This window comes from Xenopus laevis, chromosome 2L, assembly GCF_017654675.1.
Source record: "Xenopus laevis strain J_2021 chromosome 2L, Xenopus_laevis_v10.1, whole genome shotgun sequence".
NCBI classification, from domain to species: Eukaryota; Metazoa; Chordata; class Amphibia; order Anura; family Pipidae; genus Xenopus; species Xenopus laevis.
The window spans coordinates 134,742,712-134,766,003 of NC_054373.1; the positions used below are offsets into that span (position 1 = coordinate 134,742,712).

Below are 23,292 nucleotides of genomic sequence, written 5' to 3' on the forward strand. Positions count from 1 at the left end.
GACTTCGATATTCAAAGTCGAAGGATTTTACTTCGACGGTCGCATATCGAGGGTTAATTAACCCTCGATATTCGGCCCTAAGTAAATGTGCCCCCTGATGTTTTCAATCCCTTTAATTTACTTATGTCTTATGCTCTTCTCTTTACCACTATTGTGCAGGTCTGCAATATAAGTTTGCGATTTAGAAATATGTAATAAAAATAATTCAGGTGTCACTGCTACAATATGTATTTTGGATGACTATTAGAAACTATTTAACAAGGGTTTTACTATGTTTATATATTTAACAACAATCTTTATATGTCATGGTGCACAGCATTTTAAAAATCAAAATTGTTTAAATCTGTATTTAAAAAAAAAATCTAACCAGGCTGCAGCTTAGCAGCTAGGAAATGTAATGTTCTACTGCAATTTCAATTGCCTGGCCTTATTTCTATATCGTTTCTTTATTTTCAAAGAAAGGGCCATCATCCATTCTTGAACGTATGACCTGCCAGCTCTCTATTTTATTAGTGTGAAAGAACCAAGATTGCGCATTATACAGGTAGAATCTCAAAGGGCTTAAATGATTGTCTTATGAAAGCCTATAATTCACAACATTTCGTAAATCTGATATTTTTCACAACTATTGATATATGCTGTTAGAACCTGTACCGGCCTGCTGTTCTTCAAAGCAGCTTGCCTGTACACAGTTAACTATTAGAACAGTATAACCAACCAGATGCATTTATGCACTTTGATGAAGCTAAAGCAGTTTTTGGTTGGGAGACATAACATATGTATTTCAATAAAGGTGATGATCCATAAATGTTGTGCTCCATTATACCATTAAATAAGCACAGATAAAGTACGGTTATGTTTACTTTAACCAAGAAAATATTCAAATATTATTATGTATTGAATTTTAACATGAAAACAGCTAATGTAATATGAAAGAACGAAAAAAATACTGCAGGTCAAATGTATATGTGCTACCAAGGTAACCATTTATAGCATATTCAACTCACAAATTATACTTACAAAAGACATCACGAAATACCATACCAACATATTTGATTAAATAAACATGTATAACATGAATAACTCATACATTTCAAATGATACAAACAATATTGAATAGTGCCATTGCAGGAGTCTAGTAATGCAAACAATTAAAAAAGGTATGTAAAATACTGGGAGTAGACTCCTATAACAATAAGAGTATACCCAGGGGGTGCAAAATGTTGTGTAAAAAGTGGAGCACCTGTAGGTTAAAGTCAGTCTACTGCATTTAATTTGCATGGAATCCACTGTCACAACTCAATATACATAAAAATCAGTTTCCTGATGTAGCCGCCTTTCATGTCATATCTTCACATACCTGATTTTATCACATTTCGTTTCATTCACATTTCTATTCCGACAACTTTTGCTTTAATGACTGTTGCATTCTTAAATTCAGCTTTGGCATCTTCTAACTTCAAACTTTGTGGTTCCACTAGAAAATAACCCATAACCCATACTTAATGTTTTATGTTACCTTCTATAATCCTGTCAATTCATTTAACTAATTTGTTTTCTAGCACGCAGAAAAACTCTAGATTTTATTTGAACTGAATCAGTCTTGAGCAGCTTGCAACCAAATGCCTGATTAAAAAGTTAGTAGTCCTTAAGTACAATTACTTTAGCTATATGGCATTCAGGCATTAAACCCTGTGTTAATTGTTTTTCAATTTTGTAATGATCCTTATAATAGGATATAAACAGAAGAGATCATTTCTACCAGTTAAATCAGCAGAAAGTCTCTGATTAATTGTTGCAATATAAATCTAAATGTCTTGTGGATAAATAGTCTCATGGAGCCTGTGCTGGAGATCATCAGGCAAGAACTACATTAAGGAGAACAGAGAAATGGGTCAATTTGGACCACATCTAATGTCAAAGTGTTTTTTTATTTGGTTATTTATTTGTACAGTTAATTATCCAACACATACAAAGGTAGTTTTTAATCTGAAATAAAGAATCACCAGAATTATACATTTCTTTATATGTTAAATACTGTCAAAATATCATGTTCTATTATTTGCATAATGGTATGCTGTAAGGGAAAAAAAACTGTTTCTTTGTAGATTCAATAGTGTAATAACAAATATTAACTTTATAGGTTTTGTGACATAACACAAGTTTAATTCAATTGAAAATTTGTGGAAGCAAATTTTTGCATATGATAAACGCGAATTAGAAAAAAATGACACGAATTAGAAAAAAAAAAAAAAACTATCCAAAAATGCTGCAATTGAATAAAGATAGAGATATCTCTTTTCAGACTGTTTGATCTTTGTGTATGAAATATGCTCTATTATCACATAATTATTCCCTTTTATTATAGCGTGTATTAAGGTTTAGCACTGTTGCAATTATTATGAAGTTTAATTATTCTGTTTACTCATCCTTAGCTAAGCTTTCATGTCTTTCAGAAGTCTAAAGGTAGAAATACATGGGCACTTTTACCTGCGATAGCATCCATTCTGACACATTGAGATGAACCGCAGGCATCACGTCAGATTCACCAAATCTAAGGTAAGTAATAGGAATGTCGGACGCTGTCATTGCGTGTTTCCGACATGACTGTCGGATGAAGATGCAACAAACAGCGATCATATCTGACAGTTGTGTCGTGTTGGATGCACGCAGTCACAACGTCCAACATTCCTACTACTTACCTTATGCGATTCATCTTATGTGTCGAAACGGATGCTATCGCAGGTAAAAGTGCTCGTGTAGTTCTACCCGTATTGTTAACCTGGCAGGAATGTAATACAGACTTTTATATGGAAGAGCTCATTTACTATAAGTAGATGCAATCCGTAGGTGTGGCCCTGGTCTGGTACACATGCACAGTAGATTTAAAATCTGGCTTTTGCATTTACTCAAACTAGAATGAACTAGAATGATCTAAAAAGAAAAACAAGATGGTGGCATAGTGCTCCTGCAGTAGTAAGTTTCAGGTAAGCAATTATAAATGCAGGGAGGTTTCCATAATATTTTAGCACACACTCCCCCGTGAATATACTTTACATTCTCCTTTTCTACATGTTTTTAAAGACTGTGTAATTACATCTTGTTGATTCACTTTGGAGTTGTTAAATTTACCAACCACAGGGAATTAGCATCTCTCATTTTTGCATCTAGGTGTAGTCATTCTATTTATTTTATTACACTAAGGGGCAGATTTATAAAGGGTCGAATTTCGAAGTGGAAAATAGAATCCTCCGACATTCGAATTCGAAGTCGGAGGATTTTATTCATCGTACGGTCGTATTCCGATCATAGTACAATCGTATTTCGAAACCCAAAAACTTAAAAATATGCTCTGGCAGGACCCCATAGGCTAACATACCACTTCGGCAGGTTTAAGTTGGGGAAGTATTGAAGTCAAAGTTTTTTTAAAGAGACAGTATTTTGAATATCGAATGGTCGAATAGTCGAACGATTTTTACTTCGATTTGAAGTCTAAGTACATTCGAAGTCATAGTGTCCCTTGATAAATCTGCCCCTAATTGTAGCACAATTTGCTTCTAAATTCCTGAAAGAACATTAAGGGGCAAATTCACCAAGGGTCGAATATCGAGGGTTAATTAACCCTCGATATTCGACTGGGAATTAAAATCCTTTGACTTTGACTATCGAAGTCAAAGGATTTTAGCGCAAACGATCGAACGATCGAAGGAATAATCGAAGGATTATCCTTCGACCAAAAAAACTTAGGCAAGCCTATGGGGACCTTCCCCATAGGCTAACATTGGGTTCGGTAGGTTTTAGATGGCGAACTAGGGGGTTGAAGATTTTTCTTAAAGAGACAATAATTCGATTATCGAATGGTCGAATAGTCGAACGATTTTTAGTTCGAATCCTTCGATTCAAAGTCATAGTCGAAGGTCGAAGTAGCCCATTTGATGGTCGAAGTAGCCCAAAAAATACTTTGAAATTCGAAGTTTTTTTACTTCAAATCCTTCACTCGAGCTTGGTGAATTGGCCCCTTATTGTATTTCACAGTTCAATGTTATTGTTTGAGCTATATGTTAAATTATTTTTTTTACGTTAATAAATAATGTAACCTTGGCAAGGTATCTTGATTCATGGCAAAACTTAAAATTGTATTTTTGCAGAAGTGTGAACACAGTATACATTATAAATTGGCTTATCATTTTAAGGAAGTATATACAGCTAAAAAGTATAAAGGGATTAGGGCATGAAATGCAATACCACATTCCAAGAGAAGCAAGGTCACATCTTTATTTTATAATGCCATATAATGATAAATCTTCCATAAAGGATTCTTCAAAAACATTGGTTATTGCTTTACTGACAATAATAATAAGGTAAAGCATGATAAATCACACTATTAATATTTTATTCATGCATTACAATGTATAGAAAAATAATATAGGTCATAGGATAGTTAATTTTTTAGTGTGAATTTAACCATAATAATACGATTTTATTTTTGTTTCCAGGCCAGTAACCAAAAATTATGCTAGTTAGAGATTACTACAATGTAAAGCCTTTGATAAAGCCCACATGGTGTGGGTGAAAAGTGCGTCAGGATTTTTTTATTTGGTTCGGCAGGGCACAGGAACGGACCTCAATAAGCTTATACCACTAACTGGGAGGGTTAAGTGCTGTGTGGGTGAATGGGTTGGTACGCAAGTGGTTCCTGAGGTATCATTGCCATTTGCTCTCTAACAGCCTCTCCGGACAGAGTTTACCTATCGCCTCATTTGAGGCAGATATTCACGAACCGGAAGGGTTGGGTGAAGGGGTGGTACGGAAGTGTCTTTGCGCTAACACTGCTATTAACTCTCTAGCAGTATCTACGACTGAGTCCATCCACTGCTTTATTTAAGATAGATATTCATGAACTGAGAGGGTTGCGTTGTGGGTGAAGGGGTGGTTTTGGATTCCAGTACGGGGTTTAACCGATTGATAATTGCTCTATTGTGCCTGTGGGCAGAGCCATCCAACCACTACTTGACGTCAGCCTGGTGGTATGCACTTATTTTATTAATTTGGTTCCGCTGATCCTTGGGTGGGGAGAATTTCTGTGGGTTAATAGGGGTGGTTGTTTTAGTGGTCAAGTGTGTGAATTGATCCCTCCTGCCTCCTAAACATTCCACCACTGGGCCATATCAGCAGTATCAATACTGCATATCAGATTTAAGGATTGATCTCCTAGACAAATATATTGCTGTTTATATGTACCACCTCTTGTTAATCCGTCTCCTTGGTCCTAACCGGGTTTTAATTGTGATATACTGGACTATTTTCACTATTTTGGTTAATAAAAGTTATGTTTTATTTGTATATTTATGAGTTTATGGACACGTTTAGATGAGAAGGTGCAAATATATGGGGCAGTTCTTTTTCTCTTATATATATATTTACAGCACCATCCTACATTATTCTTTGCTGTTCCGTAGTTCCTCCTCCCTCGTTGTTCACTATGCCCTTCAAAGGTTAACTTTCCTTTCTCCTCCCTATACAATCTTCTTTCAACTTTCCAAATTAATGAGTGTGCCATCCCAGGTGTCGAACCTCCATGTGGCACTCCCTCTGTATTCTCCCCTCCCTACTATGTCTGACAATGTTTATGCTTCAACTTTCTCCTTCAGATCATACAACCTGCACCTCTCAATGTTTCTGCTCCTTCCCCAATCTGGTCTTCTCCCTGGCAGTTTGTTTTATTTGAGTCAATCAAATGTAAACAGGGTGTTGACCTGTATTTAAAGCAATCACAATTTTAAAATGTAATGATCTTCAAAAACTGCTTGCTAAGATGTCATGAAACTTTGTCACATAGTACTTCAGTCTTTGAAGAGCATTACATTTTGCAATTGTGATAGCTTTAAATATAGGTCAACAGCTTGCTTAGATGTCCTTTCATGAGGGCTGCTTACTATGGAGTAAGGTTAACAATGGACACAATACCAGGAGGGCTGACATCAATTATCACAGGGTGGATGGAGGAAGGTCGACAGGGCACAAGAGGAGAGATAAAGGGGGATTGATATTGAACATATGAAAACTAATGTAGTGTGGGAGGAGAGAGAAAATTGAACATTTAAATTGCAGTAGGGTTTTCTAATATGGCCATGAGCAATCAAATGCAATTCTTCTCTATGACATAGTAGTACTTAGCCCTGATCAGCAGTACACTAATTGGAATGCAAATAACATACTGGGATAGAGGATTTACAAATTATTTTCTAAGGGGGATATTTACTAAACTCTGAATGCAAAAATCACGAAAAATTTGTGATTTTTTTTTTTTTTTTTTTATAAAATCTGACTTTTAAAAAATCACGAATTTTTCGGAATTTATTAAACTCCGGCGTTGGAAAAGTCCGAATTGATAAATGGAAAAGTCCATAAATAACCCCATAAAAGTTGATAAACCAATATCTTGCCAATAATTTGCATAATTCATTTATTTATTCTTTTGTAATTATAATTTCTGTACACTATTTTTTTTCTTTGTTCTTTTTTTTTAAAGAACAAATAAGAAAAACTATATCTGCCATGCTACTATAATGTAAATCTGAAGTCTTTCACAACATATTCATATAGGGCAAAGGTAATATTTTTCATATTTGACAATGTTCTATTATAATGCTATGAAAAGAAAAACAAATAGCAGTATTTTAACAACAATTACAGTATCTCATAGACACTGAAATGTTTATTCTTAACATGACAAAAAACAAACAAGTAATTGAACTGAACTGTTTTAATTAATTCAATTGCAATAAATGTTTTAAAAAATTATCACACCCATAGTATGCCTTTGGTTATAGTTTCCTCTAACAGCAACATACCATGTGTAATGCTTTTCCTCATTTAAAATTATATCAAGAAATTATATATATATATATATATATATATATATATATATATATATATATATATATATATATATAATATGATATAATAAGAAGGGATTAAAAGGAGACGAAACAAGGGTTGGACAAAAAAGAAAATAGTTGCATAACATTTTCAGGTACGATATACTGTATGTCACAGAAAGATAGAAGGAACATGCTCTATAATAAATGTCATGCTTATCAGTCATTCAGTGGTTAAAACACAGGTTATTTTAATATTTTTCATGGATACAGTAGGGAGATAAGATGTCCCCATAGGACATCCCATAGGTAATGTTTCTTTCAAACCAGTCGTTTCTTTTCTCAAAGTGAATCCTTTAAAAAAAATATTTCTGATTTTTGTCATATTCTGAGGCACTTTGTTTCACAATTTTATCTTTTTGTTTCAATATTTCATTGACAACAGTTATCCCACCAATACAAGGCAGTAGAGTAGCTTCAGAAATATGTAATATTGATATGTTGCTTTGCAGAGAGAACAGTAGAGATAGGCTGGCATTCTCACAACTGTGTCTGATACATCAGTACATGCAGTACAACAGTATGGCCATTTATCAATGTTCATATTTTTTTTATAATTCCAATTGTTTTGCACTAAAACAATTAATCAATATAAATTTGTTTTTCAAAAGCACAAATCTTTAATATTTATTAAGCAAAAAAATCCCCAAAAAACTTGAATGTAAAACTTCAGCATCTTAAAGCTTGAAAGGTCATGCAGAAGTAATTGGGAGCTGTCCTAGCCAAAACTTCAACTAAGGTAACAGTTGTGATTTTTTTTACATCTGTTTATTTGAAGTAGAAAAAAGATTTCCATTACTACATTTTAATAAATCTTTTAAGGCTTAACACCCATATATTGCAAAATGTACAGTAATACACCAATAACAATACAATAACCAACTTCTTAGAAATTTTAGGGGCATATTTACCAAATAGCAAATTGTGCATTTATCATCACATTTTATTTCAGATTTTGTCCTTAGCTCCATTGACTTTAAGGGGTTACACCAGCTTTGAAGTGTTATAAAGTGACGTACATTTCTGGACTGAATAAAAAAAAACAAGTTCAAAAATATTTCCACTCAATTGTGCCACTTAATCTGCTAATTTTAGAAGTGGTGACATTTGATACTTGTTAAATAGACCCCTTTATTGAATGACATTCCTTTTACGGGGTTAAAAAATAGTGATGGGTGAATAAATTTGCCTGCTATGAATTTGCGAGCCAATCGCCTCAAAATCGCAGCTCGTCAACACTATTCGGACGCCTATTGACTTTAACGCCAGGGTCAAAATTGACGCAAGCAACTTTTCGGACACTGACTTTTCGGGCGTTTTGTGAATTTCGTGGGAAATTTGCAATTTTTTTTGGCCAAGTGAAACGGGAGAAATTCGCCCATCACTAGTTATAAATTACAGGTATAGGATGAAAGCTTTGAATTATGGGAATTATGGAAAAACCATTACCCAAAGAGTCCATTTTAAGCAAATCTAATTTTTAAAAAATGCTTCTCCTTTTCTTTGTAATAATTAAACAGTACCGTGTACTTAAAGTGACACTGACACTAAAAAATTTTTTTTCAAAATATTAATCTACATTTACTAAAAGTTACCTATAGATCATGTTTTTCGCTGATAGTTCTGTGATTGTCAAATGAAGTTCCTAAACCTGACTGTTTTGCCAATCTGACTGTCCCTTCTCAACCTGTCAGAGTTTCTAAAGCTAATGGACTACTGCTGCACAAATATAACAGTGCCTCATAGAGGAACAGGGTAGTAAGAAAGCAAAATTATAAATATCACAATGCTATGATAGATAATAAAAAAGGTTCTTCTCTGATGTCAGTATCTCTTTAAGCCTAACTAAGCTGCATGAATCCATATTGGTGACAAACAGTCCTACTGTGTTTATCTCCTAATTCATTTTTATCAGACTAAAAGTATGGTGATCCAAATTACAGAAACATCCATGATCTGAAAAACACAGAGCATTCTGGAAAATATTTTTTTTTTACCTGTATCAGGTTCAAACAGCACATTCTCGCGAAAAAAAGCATTGTTTCCTAACTCCAGATCAGTGATCTTGATGCCTGAAATATCAGGATCAGGTATGGGCACGATTAATTTTAGACACAATCTTTTTTTAATGATTTTTAGCAGATATGTTGACAGGTGTTAGGTACAGGAATCAGGACCGTTGAAGTGAGTATGTTGAGGCTTAATTCTAACACTTGAAGATGCCCTAATATGGAAACTACTGTATAAGTATGTGTTTAACCCTAGGCAGTCTGACTGTTGTTTATCAGCCAAGCAAACTTAAAGGTCAGGGATATAATTCTCAAGTAGTGATGAGCGAATCTGTCTAGTTTCACGTCGCCAAAAAATTTGCAAAACTCTGAAAAAATTCCGGTAAAAAATTCAAGGAATGCTTTGAATTCAATGGGTGTCAAAATAATTTTGATGCGTGACAATTTTTATGCACACAATAAATGTTACACTCGTGGGACTCTTTTGTCCAAATGCATTAAAGTCAATGGGCATAAAAATTTTGTATACGAGTACAACTTTTTTGTCGCAGCAAGTTTTTCCAATGCAAATTTTTGCAGCAGTTTCATAAAAATCCCAGGTGGTGAAGTGCGGAAATTCCCCACAAATCCATGCCTGGTGAATACTTTTGCCCATCACTATTCTCAAGTAATTTCATTTGGTAATTAATACAAGATGCTGGTACCATTTTAAGCATAGGAACATAACAGCACCATTAACTGGCAGGATTTATCTAAAGTGTCCATCTGGCAGTCCATGTGTAGCCATTCCTCAGATGGCTGTTATGCTGCTTAATCTTAGAGTTGGACTGAGGTTCCATAAGAATGCAAAGGGCATTATTGAGAGGAATGTTGGGCATTGGGCCTACAGTATTGAAAGATGATTAATTTTCCTTAAATGGGTTAAACTTGCCAAGATCGGTTTCAGGACCCTTTGTCCCATTTTCTTCCCTATCCTATGTCCACCTACACACCTCTCTTGGGACATACTTCCTAATGTATCCATGTCTTTCCATTCTCTTCCCCTTTCTAAAATGGAACTCCGTTTTATCCATTTGTTCTAGTCTGCATTATGGGCTGTATCAGGAGATGGGGCTAATTCATCAGACAAAATGACACAAGGGGCAGTAGACAAAGCATTTGATACTGTGCCCCACAAACGACTGCTTTCTAAAGGTCTGGCTGTTGCTTAATGAAGTCGTTTGCACATGGATAGGAAACTGGCTATAGGATTGGGTACAGAGGGTGGTTGTAGTGGTATATTCTCTGCTGGAGTAAGGTTCTTAATGGGGTCCCTCAGGGCTCAGTTTTGGGTCCACATTTATTTACCTTGTTCATTAATGATATAGTGAAGGGTATTGTAAGTAATGTATCAGTGTCTGCAGATGACACAAAACTATCCATCCCAATTAATTCGATCCAGGATGTGTGATCCTTGCAACATGATCTTGACAAACTGGCAATCTGGGCAGCTAAGTGGCAAATGAGATTCAATGTTGATAAATGTAAAGTCAGCACCTGGAATGTATAAATATCCAAGACACTTATACCCTTAATTGGACTGCACTAGGCAAATCAATTATGGAAAATGACCTTGGAGTCCTTGTAGATGATAACTTGGCTTTTGCAATCAATGCCAGTCAGCAGCATCAAGGGCAAATAAGGTCTTGAGCTGCATTAAAAGGGGCATAGATTCTCAGGAGGAGGGGTAATTCTTCCACTTTATAGAGCCCCATCTAGAATATGCCATACAGTTTTAGCCTCCAGTGCTCAAACAGGACATGATTGTATTAGAGAGGGTACAGAGAAAGGCAACTAAGCTAGCAAAAGTTATGGAAAATCTTAGCTATGAGGAAAGACTGGCCAAATTGGCTGGAGAATAGGGATGTCGCGGACTGTTCGCCGGCGAACTTGTTCGCGCGAACATCGGCTGTTCGCGTCCGCCGCAAGTTCGTGAACGTCGCGCGACGTTCGCCAATAGGCGTTCGCGTCAAAATCGTTCGACCATTCGACCATTCGATCGCTAAAATCGAAGGATTTTCGTTCGAATCGAATGATCGAAGGCATTGGATTGAATGAAATCATTCGATCGAATGGCTTCGATCGTTCGATTCGAACGAAAATCGTTCGATCGAGCGATTAAAATCCTTCGATCGTTCGAATCGAACGATTTTCGGATGTTTGAAGTTCGCGAACTGTTCGCGAACTGTTCGCATTTTTTGCCGGTGTTCGCGAACGGCGTTCGCGAACACATTATCGGCGGTTCGCTACATCCCTACTGGAGAAGAGGCGCTTAACAGGTGATATGATAATTATGTATAAATATATAAGGGGATCATATAAGAATCTCTCTAATGCTTTATTTACCAGTAGGTCACCCATTCTCATTAGAATAAAAAAGGTTCCGGCTAAATATTCTAAAGGGTTTTTTTTTACAGTGAGAGCCGTGAAGATGTGGAATTCTCTCCCTGAATCAGTTGTACAGGCTGATACATTAGATAGCTTTAAAAAGGGGTTGGATGGCTTTTCAGCAAGTGAGGGAATACATTGTTAGTACAAGTTGATCCAGATACTAGTCTGACTCCCATTTTGGAGTCAGGATTCAGGAAGGATTTTTCCCCCACTGAGTCAAATTGGAGAGCCTTCAGATGGGGTTTATTGCCTTCTTCTGGATCAACTAGGAGTTAGGCAGGTTAAAAAAAGTTGAACTTGATGGACATGTGTCTTTTTTCCAGCCTAACTTACTATGTCACTATATGACAGTGCCCTTAAAGGGATATACTATGATTACTAGCCAAATTAAAGATGAATCCTATATAGTTTGAAAAACATGACAGTGGACCTCACTCGTAGGAGGTTATTTATCAAAGTTCAAATTTATCTAAATTTTTTCTGAAAAAAACTCAGACCAAATCCGTTTTTTTGGGATTATTTATTAATACACTTTCCCAAAAAAAAAATTGTTGCGGGAAAAAATCGTGAATAATCCCATTTTCACGATTTTTCTCGGATCTTGCATCTGATTTTCACAATTTTTCCGGATTTTTCGCCCGAAAAGTCAGGGGTATTGGCAAAAACCCAGCGCACATCAAAAAATCATTGGAACTTCTCCCATTGACTTATATGCAACCTCGACAGGTCTGAGATGCCTAATTTTCAGATTCTGACTTTTCCATCCTCTGGGTTTAATAAATTCCCGGAAAAAAAAGTCTGATTTTATAAGAAAAAATCACTTATTTTTCGTGATTTCGAGTTTAGTAAATAACCCCCATAATATACAAACAGAATAAATAGGAATAGCCCATGACACTGATGTATAGACAGAATGCATTTTATGTTAATTTGCAGACTTGATCCGAAGGATCATGCCTTTAAAGGAAAACTCATATCTCATACTGTATGTAAAACCTTGCCTCATTTAAATAAACCATTTTCACAAAAATATACTTTTTTAGTAGCATGTGCCGTTCGGTAATCCTAAATAGACCCCTAAATAGACCCACTGTGCACACAAACATACCAAGGGCACACACATATATGTTACATAAGCCAATTAATGGAAGATTTACTCCCCCAATTCTTCCTGTTACAGTTAGGTGCAGATTTATCAAGGATCGAAGTAAAAATTCGAATAAATAACAGGAATTAAGCATTTTAGTATAGACATGAATGATAATTATGGGGTTGTTAGAAGAGCACCATGAGTGTTATTCTAGTAAAGAAATGTTATAATAATAAAGGTCCAGGCCATTTTAAAGCCCATATACCACGAAAGTTCCAGAAGTCCAAGAATGTGATTACTATTTTTTTTATTATTTATTAAAATGAAGTCTTCATATTTCAAAAAACCTAACTTAAACATATAATTGACAAATAGTAAAATTGTTTAAAAAATATATTAGCATATTGGGAGAATCAGGTCAATAGAGCAAAGACATTATTCTTGCAGTGAATATTTTGGCAGTCATTTACTTACCAGTCAATGCTGTTTTCTATGCCATGAAATAATCACAATATTAACTTAATCAGTGCATATAGCTATCATAATGATGAGCTCAATGGTGCAAGACAGTTTTTCCGCCTTCTGTTGGGAATATGTCATTTATCCTCAACTGGGCATAGTGACAGGTAAGTAAATTGCCACAGTATGCAATTTCTATACTATATTTTTTTTGAAAAAAAAAACCCTTTTTTTAAGTTTGGCAAACGTGATTCATTCATTGACCACGATTAGTTACAGAAAAAATATGTACTTCAAATGCGAATAGTTCTTTGGCTGTAGTTTAAGATAATATTCTTAGAACTGCTGAATTGCATCAGACTTGGCATGTGAACGATGGCAGTTGTGATTCATCTAAAACCACTGACTCATTTGTTAAGTTTTGGCCTTGGTGACAGTGTAACATATTAGATACTGTATGAAACAAATGCTATCGAAATTTATTATTTTTTCTCTTCTAGTGAAAATGCAGGACTGTATATTAATAAGAAAGATGATAATAAATAAGAGGGCATCAGAAATTATATTTTTTTTACTGTGTATGATATTATCTATCTATCTATCTATCTATCTATCTATCTATCTATATCTATCTCTCTATCTATCTTTCTGTCTGTATCTATCTATCCCTAGAAAACCAAGCAAAAACAATGTCTTAAATGTATTGCTTCTGTAATGGCGGGAAAGGTAGTTGTTTACCCACATATAACCATGAATACTGTATGTGGACACCCACATTCTTAATAAGCTTTAATGACTCCCTTTGATTTCATATGTGCAGTACCTCCCAATTATAAGCTCTGCATTTTGCTCTGTTCATGGGCCCAAAGTTCTGCGGTTGTACACTCCTTAGGTCTCTAGAATTGTACTTGGGGTAGGGTTACTAGATCAATGAAACATTCAGGGATACATCTAGAAAGCACAGCTAGAATGGCTGCACTAATCCCAATTTAATATAAATGCCATCAATGCAACATGCATGTATTAGCGTTATCCCAGGATTTTCAAGTGATCTGGTGACCTTTACTATACACTACAGTAAAAAAGCCTATAATGTTAATTAATGTTACATTAACCTTTAAATTACTAGGTATTTCAAACCCACTAAAGAATTAAGCGTCCCATTATTTTTTTCTGTTTATAATTTGTGGTGTGAAATGACTGGTAAAAATTGGAGATTTAATGGGAAATTACTTGGGGGCCGATTCACTAAGGGTCGAATATCGAGGGTTAATTAACCCTCGATATTCGACTGGGAATTAAAATCCTTCGACTTCGAATATTGAAGTCGAAGGATTTAGCGCAGATAGTACGATCGAACGATCAAAGGATTATTCCTTCGATCGAACAATTAAATCCTTTGAATCGTTCAATTCGAAGGATTTTAATCCAATGATTGAAGGAATATCCTTCGATCAAAAAAACGTAGGAAAGCCTATGGGGACCTTCCCCATAGGCTAATATTGAGTTCGGTAGCTTTTTGATGGCAAACTAGGGGGTCGAAGTTTTTTTAAAGAGACAGTACTTTGACTATCGAATGGTCGAATAGTCGAACGATTTTTAGTTCGAATCCTTCAATTCGAAGTCGTAGTCATAGTCGAAGTAGCCCATTCGATGGTCGAAGTAGCCCAAAAAACACTTCGAAATTCGAAGTTTTTTTACTTCGAATCCTTCACTCGAAGTTAGTGAATCGGCCCCCTAAAGTGAGATTTTTATGATATTATGGCAAGCCAGTCTGAACCTGTCTTAAGGGCTCTTACACATGTGCGTTTTTACCTGTGCTCCCCTGCGTTCCGTTTTTCGGCGTTCAGCCGCAGGGGAGCGCAGGAATAGACGCATTTAATTATTTCAAATGGGGCTATACTCACACAGGCGCATGTAGGCGCCGAACGCAGGTTGAGACGCAGCATGCTGCATTTTTCCTGTGTTCGGCGCCTACATGTGCCTGTGTGAGTACAGCCCCATTTGAAATAATTAAATGCGTCTATTCCTGCGCTCCCCTGCGGCTGAACGCTGAAAAACGGAACGCAGGGGAGCGCAGGTAAAAACGCTCATGTGTAAGAGCCCTTATACAAGTGTGCATAGTGTAATCTAACAAAGTACACACAGATGCACAGTAAAACCATTCAAAAGATGAATGTTCTGAACTAGAACTGCAGCAACTCGTTAATACTCAAAGTGCTATAAAAGCTCAGAAGTGATGGGCAAGAAATTTGCGAAATTAATTAAAGTCAACGGGCAATACATTTTTTTTACGCATGAAATTTTTTACACGAGAAAAAAGCATTACAGTCAATGGGAGTTTTTCCTTGTGGCAACTTTTTTGTCTCTGTCCAAATGCATTAAATTCAAGGGTATTTTTTCTTATGGCGACTTTTTTGTCCAAACGCATTAAAGTCAATGGGGTTTTTTTCTTATTGCGACATTTTTGTCTCTGCAAATTTTTTGTAGCAGCAAATTTTTGCTGCAAGTTTGTGGAAAAAAAATTGCATATGGAGAAATGTGGAATTTCAACGCAAATTCATGGCTGGTGAAAAAAAAATTGCTCATCACTGAAGCTCAGGTATACACGCAGGATAAGCATGCTCACAGTGCATATGTAGTGAATTCCTTTTGTATTTTTAGTGGAGATTTTGCCTGCCCAATATAATACTGTATTTAGGTTATTTGCATTAATTTTGCTTATAAAATATTGTATTGCATATTACTATATTAGATTAGTGCATTTAATACATATTATTGGGCATATGCAAGAGAAACTGCTCAGCAACAAACTAACACTAGTTTATTCTTTGTATGAATAATAAAGATTTTTAAATGTGAACAAAATAGCAGATGCATACAGTATTATCACCGCAGCAATGCAGCCTGGCAAGCCATTTTAGATACCAAACACCAACAAAGAGAAAAATTAATTAGGTTGGATTCTATGTCAAGCTCGTCAAACATATAAATGACCCCGTTACTGTCAGAACATTCACAGGTCAATATTCTTTAGAAATACTCTAGCGGAATTAATTGACATTTGCTCCATATTTTTAAGGTTATGTTTTTTGCTTGCAGAAATGTATCAAATGCCAGTAATTAAAGTGAACCAAAGCGGAATTAATTTTGCACCAGCTGGCAGGTTTTGTATTTGTTTCCTCTTTTCTTTCATTTTTTAATCATCTCAATACACCTTGAATTCACTTTCAGGCACTAAAGTCATATCCCTTGCTTTTCAATTTACTTATCTAGTTATACATTTACCCAGCAGTGCAAAATAGTTTCATGAATGTTATTCGACTTTTGGTTAGTAAATTTTATTGTGAGATCTTTTTCCTTATTTTTGTTCAGATTTACTCATTTTGATTGCTGAATTATTTTTTTTAAAATAAAAATATAATTTGAAATATACAGGTATGGGACCTGTTATCCAGAATGCTCAGGACCTGGGGTTTTCTGGATAACAGATCTTTCTGTTAAGTCTGTAAGTCTACTAGAAAAGCATGTAACCATTAAATAAACCAAATAGGCTGGTTTGGCTTCCAATAAGAATTAATTTTATCTTAGTTTGGATAAAATATAAGGTACAGTTTTATTAATACAATTAATATATAAAATCACATATCACTTTTGTGTTCATAAAAATAATGTTTAGAATGCAATCCCACACAAAAGCAAGTCTTCTGATATCCCCAATATATGTACCTCTGTTACTGAAAACTTTAGAAGTTGAATCATGGGTGTGTCCAATTATGGCAACTTTTTATTTGGCCTTAAAGGGGTAGTTCACCTTTAAGGTAACTTTTATTATGTTATCGAATGGCCAATTCTAAGCAACTTTTCAATTCCTTTTCATTATTTATTTTTTATAGTTTTATAGTTATTTGCCTTTTTCTTCTGACTCTTTGCAGCTTTCAAACGAGCATCACTGACACCCTTTTAAAAAAACAAATGCTCTGTAAGTCTACAAATGTATTTTTATTGTTACTTTTTAATACTGATACTTCTATTCAGGCCCTCTCCTATTCATATTCCAGTCTCTTATTCAAATCAATGCATGGTTGCTAGGGTAATCTGGACCCTAGTTACCAGAATGCTTAAGATGCAAATGGAAGAGCTGCTGAATAAAAAGCTAAATAACTCAAAAACCTTCAATAATAAAAAATGAAAAACAATTGCAAATTGTCTCAGAATATCACTCTCTACATCATACTAAAAGTTATCTCAAAGGTGAACAACCCCTTTCTTTTTTTGAATTTTCCTCTTCTTCCTTTTTCCAGATTTCTAGTGGGGTCACTGACCCTGTCAGCTATTTTCTGTAAAACTAAAAACTTTGTATTTCTTATCTTTTTGTGTAGATTTACTTATATTTTTCTTCTACTATTTTATTCAAACCACTAGATTATTTAAATGTAGTTAATTTTGTTAGTGACCAGTACCTTCAACTTACTTTTCTTCAAGCAGCTCATGGTGACTTTGGAAGTATGTTAGGATCATTGTCTTCTTGTAGGAGCTTTCTCTTTTTCAACTTCAGCTTATTGGCTTATCATATTGACATCCAGAATGTGTTCATATTTATTGGAATCCATTCATCTCTCTGTATGCACCATGTTTCCTGTGCCACTGACTGCCTCACAATCCCAAAACATATTGGATCCACCCCAATGACTAAAATTTGGTGGTGTTTTTGAATCAAAGACTGCTCTTTTTTCTCCAGACAAATGTTTGGTGATTGTGCCAAAAAATGCTATATTTTTACTTCATCAGCCTCTTGTTTCCAAAAGGCTGAGACAAATTACTTGTCTAGTTGCTGTTTTGCATACAGTACCTCAGATACTGATGTTTGTCAACAGGTCATTGATTGATGACATTATGGACAGTGAACATTGTGAGATTGTAGAATTTTTCAGTCTTTTTATAGCTTTGAAGATAGCATTTAGCAAGATCCTCACTCAGTTAAAATGTCAACAGGTTAAAACTCCTAAAGGCTATTAAGGCATAATAAGGTAATTATGATCAGGAACCTTCCAAACAGTGTTCTTCACTGGACAATATCAACATTGTGTTTTGTGCCAATAATGCAAATTAAGACATTTTAATTATATTATAATGTTTCTCTAGAGTGCTGTCCATAATTTTGGTGTTATGGAGTGAAAACAGTAGCATGTACACCCATTTATAAAAGGAATCCTATGTGGTGCTGATTTGCAGTGCTTTCGCTGGACAAGTGGAAAGGTTTTCAAAGTTTTGCAAATTTCCTTATTACATTTTTTTTGTTCCTGTGTTTTAAAAGTTTGAGAAGTCAAATGTAACACTGAATTAACATTTGCAAGTGCATTATTTTTAACACACTGATTTCTGCAGAAGTTATGAACTACTTTTTACTTATAAAATCAACTAAACATATCATTTGTCAAGACGTGCCCAATCTTTAGTAATTCATGATATATCAAATATGTATGGGGTGGATGGGAGGTAAGATTAGAAATTAGTTTTACCAGTTGGAGAGATAAGATAAATTAACTGTGAAGGGAATAAGAAGGCAATGAATTAAATAACACCAAAATAAATAGATAAGTAAAAAGGATAAAAAATAGTAAGACATGAGATATGGAAAACAAATTCTGTACTCAATTACTGTTACTTCAGTAGTTATATAAAGAAAAATATAGGATGAAGGGTGAAGAGTAATAACAAGTGTATCCTACTTTGCCCTTCTTTGTAGTCCCAGCGCCGTGTTACATTTCACCTCCCTGATGGTTCCCAAGAAAGCTGCAGTGACAGTGGTTTAGGAGACCATGATCCTGTGGGTAGCGGAACTCTGATCTCACATCCTCTTCCTCTGGTTCAGCCACAGGATGAATTCTATGACCAAGCTTCCCCGGACAAGAGGACTGAAGCAGATGGTAACTCTGACCCCAACTCTGGTGAGTCAAATTCATAATTTCTTTCAGATTTGATCAAATAAATCACAAAAGGCTTTGTTTGTTTGTATTATCTGCTATTAAGTTGGTCTGCAGTAGGAGTAATGAAAGTATAATTCTGATCGATTGTTGTGTGGTACTACTCTATAGGAATAGGAATGTTTACTGTACATGTGCCCCCCCCTCTCAAACTGTATGCATTATTTCATTTGATTTATCTAATTTGGGGGCAGATTCACTAACTTCGAGTGAAGGATTCGAATGAAAAAAAATCGAATTTCGAAGTATTTTTTGGGTACTTCGACCATCGAATTGGTTAAATTCGTTCGAATTCGAACGAAATCGAACAATTCGAAGTAAAAATCGTTCGACTATTCGACCATTCGATAGTCGAAGTACTTTCCCTTTAAAAAAAACTTCGACCCCCTACTTCGGCAGATAAAACCTACCGAAGTCAATGTTAGCCTATGGGGAAGGTCCCCATAGGCTTGCTAAACTTTTTTTGATCGAAGGATATTCATTCGATCGTTTGATTAAAATCCTTCGAATTGTTCGATTCGAAGGATTTAATCGTACTTCGGCAGATAAAACCTACCGAAGTCAATGTTAGCCTATGGGGAAGGTCCCCATAGGCTTGCTAAACTTTTTTTGATCGAAGGATATTCATTCGATCGTTTGATTAAAATCCTTCGAATCGTTCGATTCGAAGGATTTAATCGTTCGATCGAACGAAAAATCCTTTGATCGTTCGATCGAACGTTTAGCGCTAAATCCTTCGACTTCGATATTCGAAGTCGAAGGATTTCAATTCGAGGGTCGAATTTCGAAGTATTTTTAACTTTGAAATTCGACCCTTAGTGAATCTGCCCCTTGTTGTTTAAGGGTGTTATTTACTAAAATCTGAAATTATCTTCTATTTTATTAAAAAAAAAAAAAAAAACATGAACAAATGCCCATGCCCAATTTTAGCTTATTTATTAATAAAAAAACCTCAATTCAATCGGACCGGGAAAAAACCTGATAAAATTGAATGAAAACCCGAACCAGCTGACTTTTTCCTGAATTTTTTGGGGTGTTTGCCCAAAAACCCAGAATATTCAGATTTTTGGGGTAAACTCAATGCAAACCAAGATAACTGTCTGAGATGGCAGATTTTCAGATTCAGGCTTTTTGCAGCATTTGCTTATAATAAATCTTAAACAATTAGAGATTTTTTTCCACAAAAATTCCAAAAAGCCAGACCAGATAAATTTGAGGTTTAATAAATAACCCTGTAAGTGTTGGACTTTATGAAATGCAAATGATTAATATTTTATGAAAAGATCACTTTTGAGGTAGTCGGCATCTTTTTGATAATACATGTTACTTGTAATTTTTTGTGCTGATTGTAATTTAATTTCTTTACATGTAGGTCCTTTGTAAATGCCCAGTTCTTACAAAACTGGTAATTAGTCAACATTTTACATTAATATCTAAGTCTAGGGGACCTGTAAATATATAATAGTCTAGATATAACACTGCTGATCATGCAGCCATTCGCATACACTTTCACTTTTGCAAGGAGAAAATTCATTGGGGAAAATACTTCTGGGTAGTTTATTATTTCATACATTAAAATATGAGATGTTTTACTACTTTCCTCTAAATTCTTGTCGTTTGATATTTGATTTGCTTTTTAGCATCTTAGAATTTAAAAAGTTGTATGATTTACAAGTAAAATGCAATTAACATTTTTTAAAATCCATGGATAAAATGTAGCGAAGTCTAGTAATCGTGGCTTCTTATCAAGTAAGTATACATTTTGTATCTTTAATATTGTGATTTTAATTAAAATCCTACATTTGTATAGGGAATTGTAGCTGTAACATGGAAAAAAATGTTTAAAAAAGTATATTTAAAATGGAACTATCTTACCATGTTTATGTACTACAATGCATAAATCCTAAATCTCCCCAAATGCCTCAATTATGGGCACATATTTGAATTCAAATGTTAAGAAATCTGTCTCTTAATAAAAAGTTTAATTTTAAATATATCCCAAATCCAAAACATAAATATTATGTATTTTCCCTCCATAAACAGCTGAGTTCAAATTGCTGTGGTCTCTTTACACTAAGGGGCCCATTTAAGATGAGGACATTTGTCTTCATTAAAAAAACTTCTGAAGATTTTTTTGGCACAAAATCCTGCATGATTAGAAAATTCACACAGAACTTCAATAAAGATTGCTCGTTCCCAAAAAGTAAAATATCCCCCCAATTTGGTCCAGCATTATACTATTATACATAATTATATTATCATATAGTGGATCCTATATAATATTCTAGATAATATTTGTCAGTGGTGGGGAATTGGGGTTTCACAGACCTTTATTACTAAGTAGACCAACAAATTGACTGTCATTGCTGTTTCTGCAGAAAATGTGAGTTAGACATGAAGAGAAACAAAACATTGGATCTTGATATTAGATTTACATAATTTGAGTATTTAATATTTGTCATTTTGATCATGTCCGATTTGAAACACAACCAAGACCCTAACAAATTGCAGACACAGTTGTATTTATTCTAGTGGGAAAAAGCATCAACATTGTGAAAAAGCATGTTTCCCCACATTTTTGCAACAAATAACAAAGCAGTATGCATAAATGTGTCACAGTGATCAGATTTTGTGCAGAACTCATTTCAGTGCATGAATGAATGTATCCCCTGTCTATTCTTTCTGCTAAATCTCTCAGCTCCAACACAGATAGAAACTGACCTTTTGGTTTCTTCATTTTGTTTTATTTATATTCGCAATATTTAAACCCACTTACATTTTCTAGGCAAATTATGGTAATAAGTGTGTAGAGTCCTATACAAACATTTTGTACCCTAACATTTTACAAAAGAGTAATTGCCTTTTTTCCCCCACAAAAAGGTGTAAACTACATAATGCAACATGCTTCTTTCATTTTAGCCAATATTATTACATTTTCAAAGATATTTATTTTTAGCAGTAAATGTTTGTCCCACGTCTTAGTTTCTTTCTCCTATTTTAGAAGACACTTTGTGCCAAACATGTTATAGAAAATAAATTCTTTGAAAGGAGAACTTCTGAAAGATGTATGTGTGTGCTGTGCTCTTATAAGATAGAAGTACCCGTGCATCCAAACATACACAAAATGGCAAATGTACTATAGCCTTATTAATGATTTTTCCAAGGTTGACAACACTTTTGACAAAGAATTGCTGCTATGATATGAATGCTTTGATTTCTCTGCTCTGTTTTGTTACTGTATGACTTATGTGCCATATCAATATGCTTTACCTCAGCTGAGTACTATATAAAATGACTGAATTAGATCCAAGGAATGCCAAAATACAATACTCAACAATCATTGTATTATAAGAGCCTATCTGTGTTGGGCAGAATAGAAAATAAATGAATACATTGTGTTTTGATATGGTATCATAGAGATCCTGTCAGAAAATGAGATAAAAATAATTTATCTTCTATTCAATCACCATCAATATTTAGGGGCCGATTCACAAAGGGTCGAATATCGAGGGTTAATTAACCCTCGATATTCGACTTGGAATTAAAATCCTTCGACTTCGAATATCGAAGTCGAAGGATTTTAGCCCAAATAGTGTGATAGAACGATCGAAGGATTATTCCTTCGATCGAACGATAAAATCCTTCAAATCGAACGATTCGAAGGATTTTAATTCAACGATCGACGGAATATCCTTCAATCAAAAAAACTTAGGAAAGCCTATGGGGACCTACCATTGAGTTCGGTAGCTTTTAGATGGCGAACTAGGGGGTCGAATTTTTTTTTTAAAGAGACAGTACTTTGACTATCGAATAGTCGAATAGTGGAACGATTTTTAGTTTGAATCCTTCGATTCGAAGTCGTAGTCGTAGTCGAGGGTCGAAGTAGCCCATTCAATGGTCGAAGTAGCCCAAAAAACACTTCGGAATTCGAAGTTTTTTTACTTTGAATCCTTCACTCGAAGTTAGTGAATCGGCCCCTTAATAATACGTATTGCGTAGTGGATCATCATATGGTTTGTAGGTCTATTAATATGTATTGCATAGTATATTATCATAGGGTTTGAAGGTCTATTAATTAGAAATGCAGCTGGTCTAAAGACAACAAGGCTTATTTAAGTATAGTGCACTGCACTTTTCGCAGTAAGGGCAAAGTGAAGGGTTTTGTCCTCAAGAATGCAGCACAAAAACCTGTGCTTTTGCCATGAATACAGAGCTGTCTGTATCCTGTTGCACTGTATTCAGTGGGTTGGGCAGTGGAATGGACTTAGGAATCCTTTATCCCCACCTTGCCCCTCCATTATTTGGACATCATTTGTGCCAGATTAATCAAAGTTCAGAATGCAGGCATGCCCTAGATGCAATTACTATCTGAATGA

The 23,292-nt window shown here is 34.9% G+C and overlaps 1 protein-coding gene across 3 annotated transcripts in view; it reads left to right on the forward strand.

Moving 5' to 3' along the window:
* The window catches only part of LOC108708507 (protocadherin-9), a 1,160,994-nt gene that overhangs the window by 881,222 nt on the left and 256,480 nt on the right, over positions 1-23,292 (forward strand). For 2 of the 3 annotated variants that reach the window (XM_041582452.1, XM_018247294.2), the window contains one exon: positions 18,679-18,880. In XM_041582452.1, coding sequence (XP_041438386.1) covers positions 18,679-18,880 — 202 coding nt within the window. The remainder of the gene's footprint in view (positions 1-18,678; positions 18,881-23,292) is intronic. The other variant, XM_041582453.1, reaches the window with a different exon arrangement.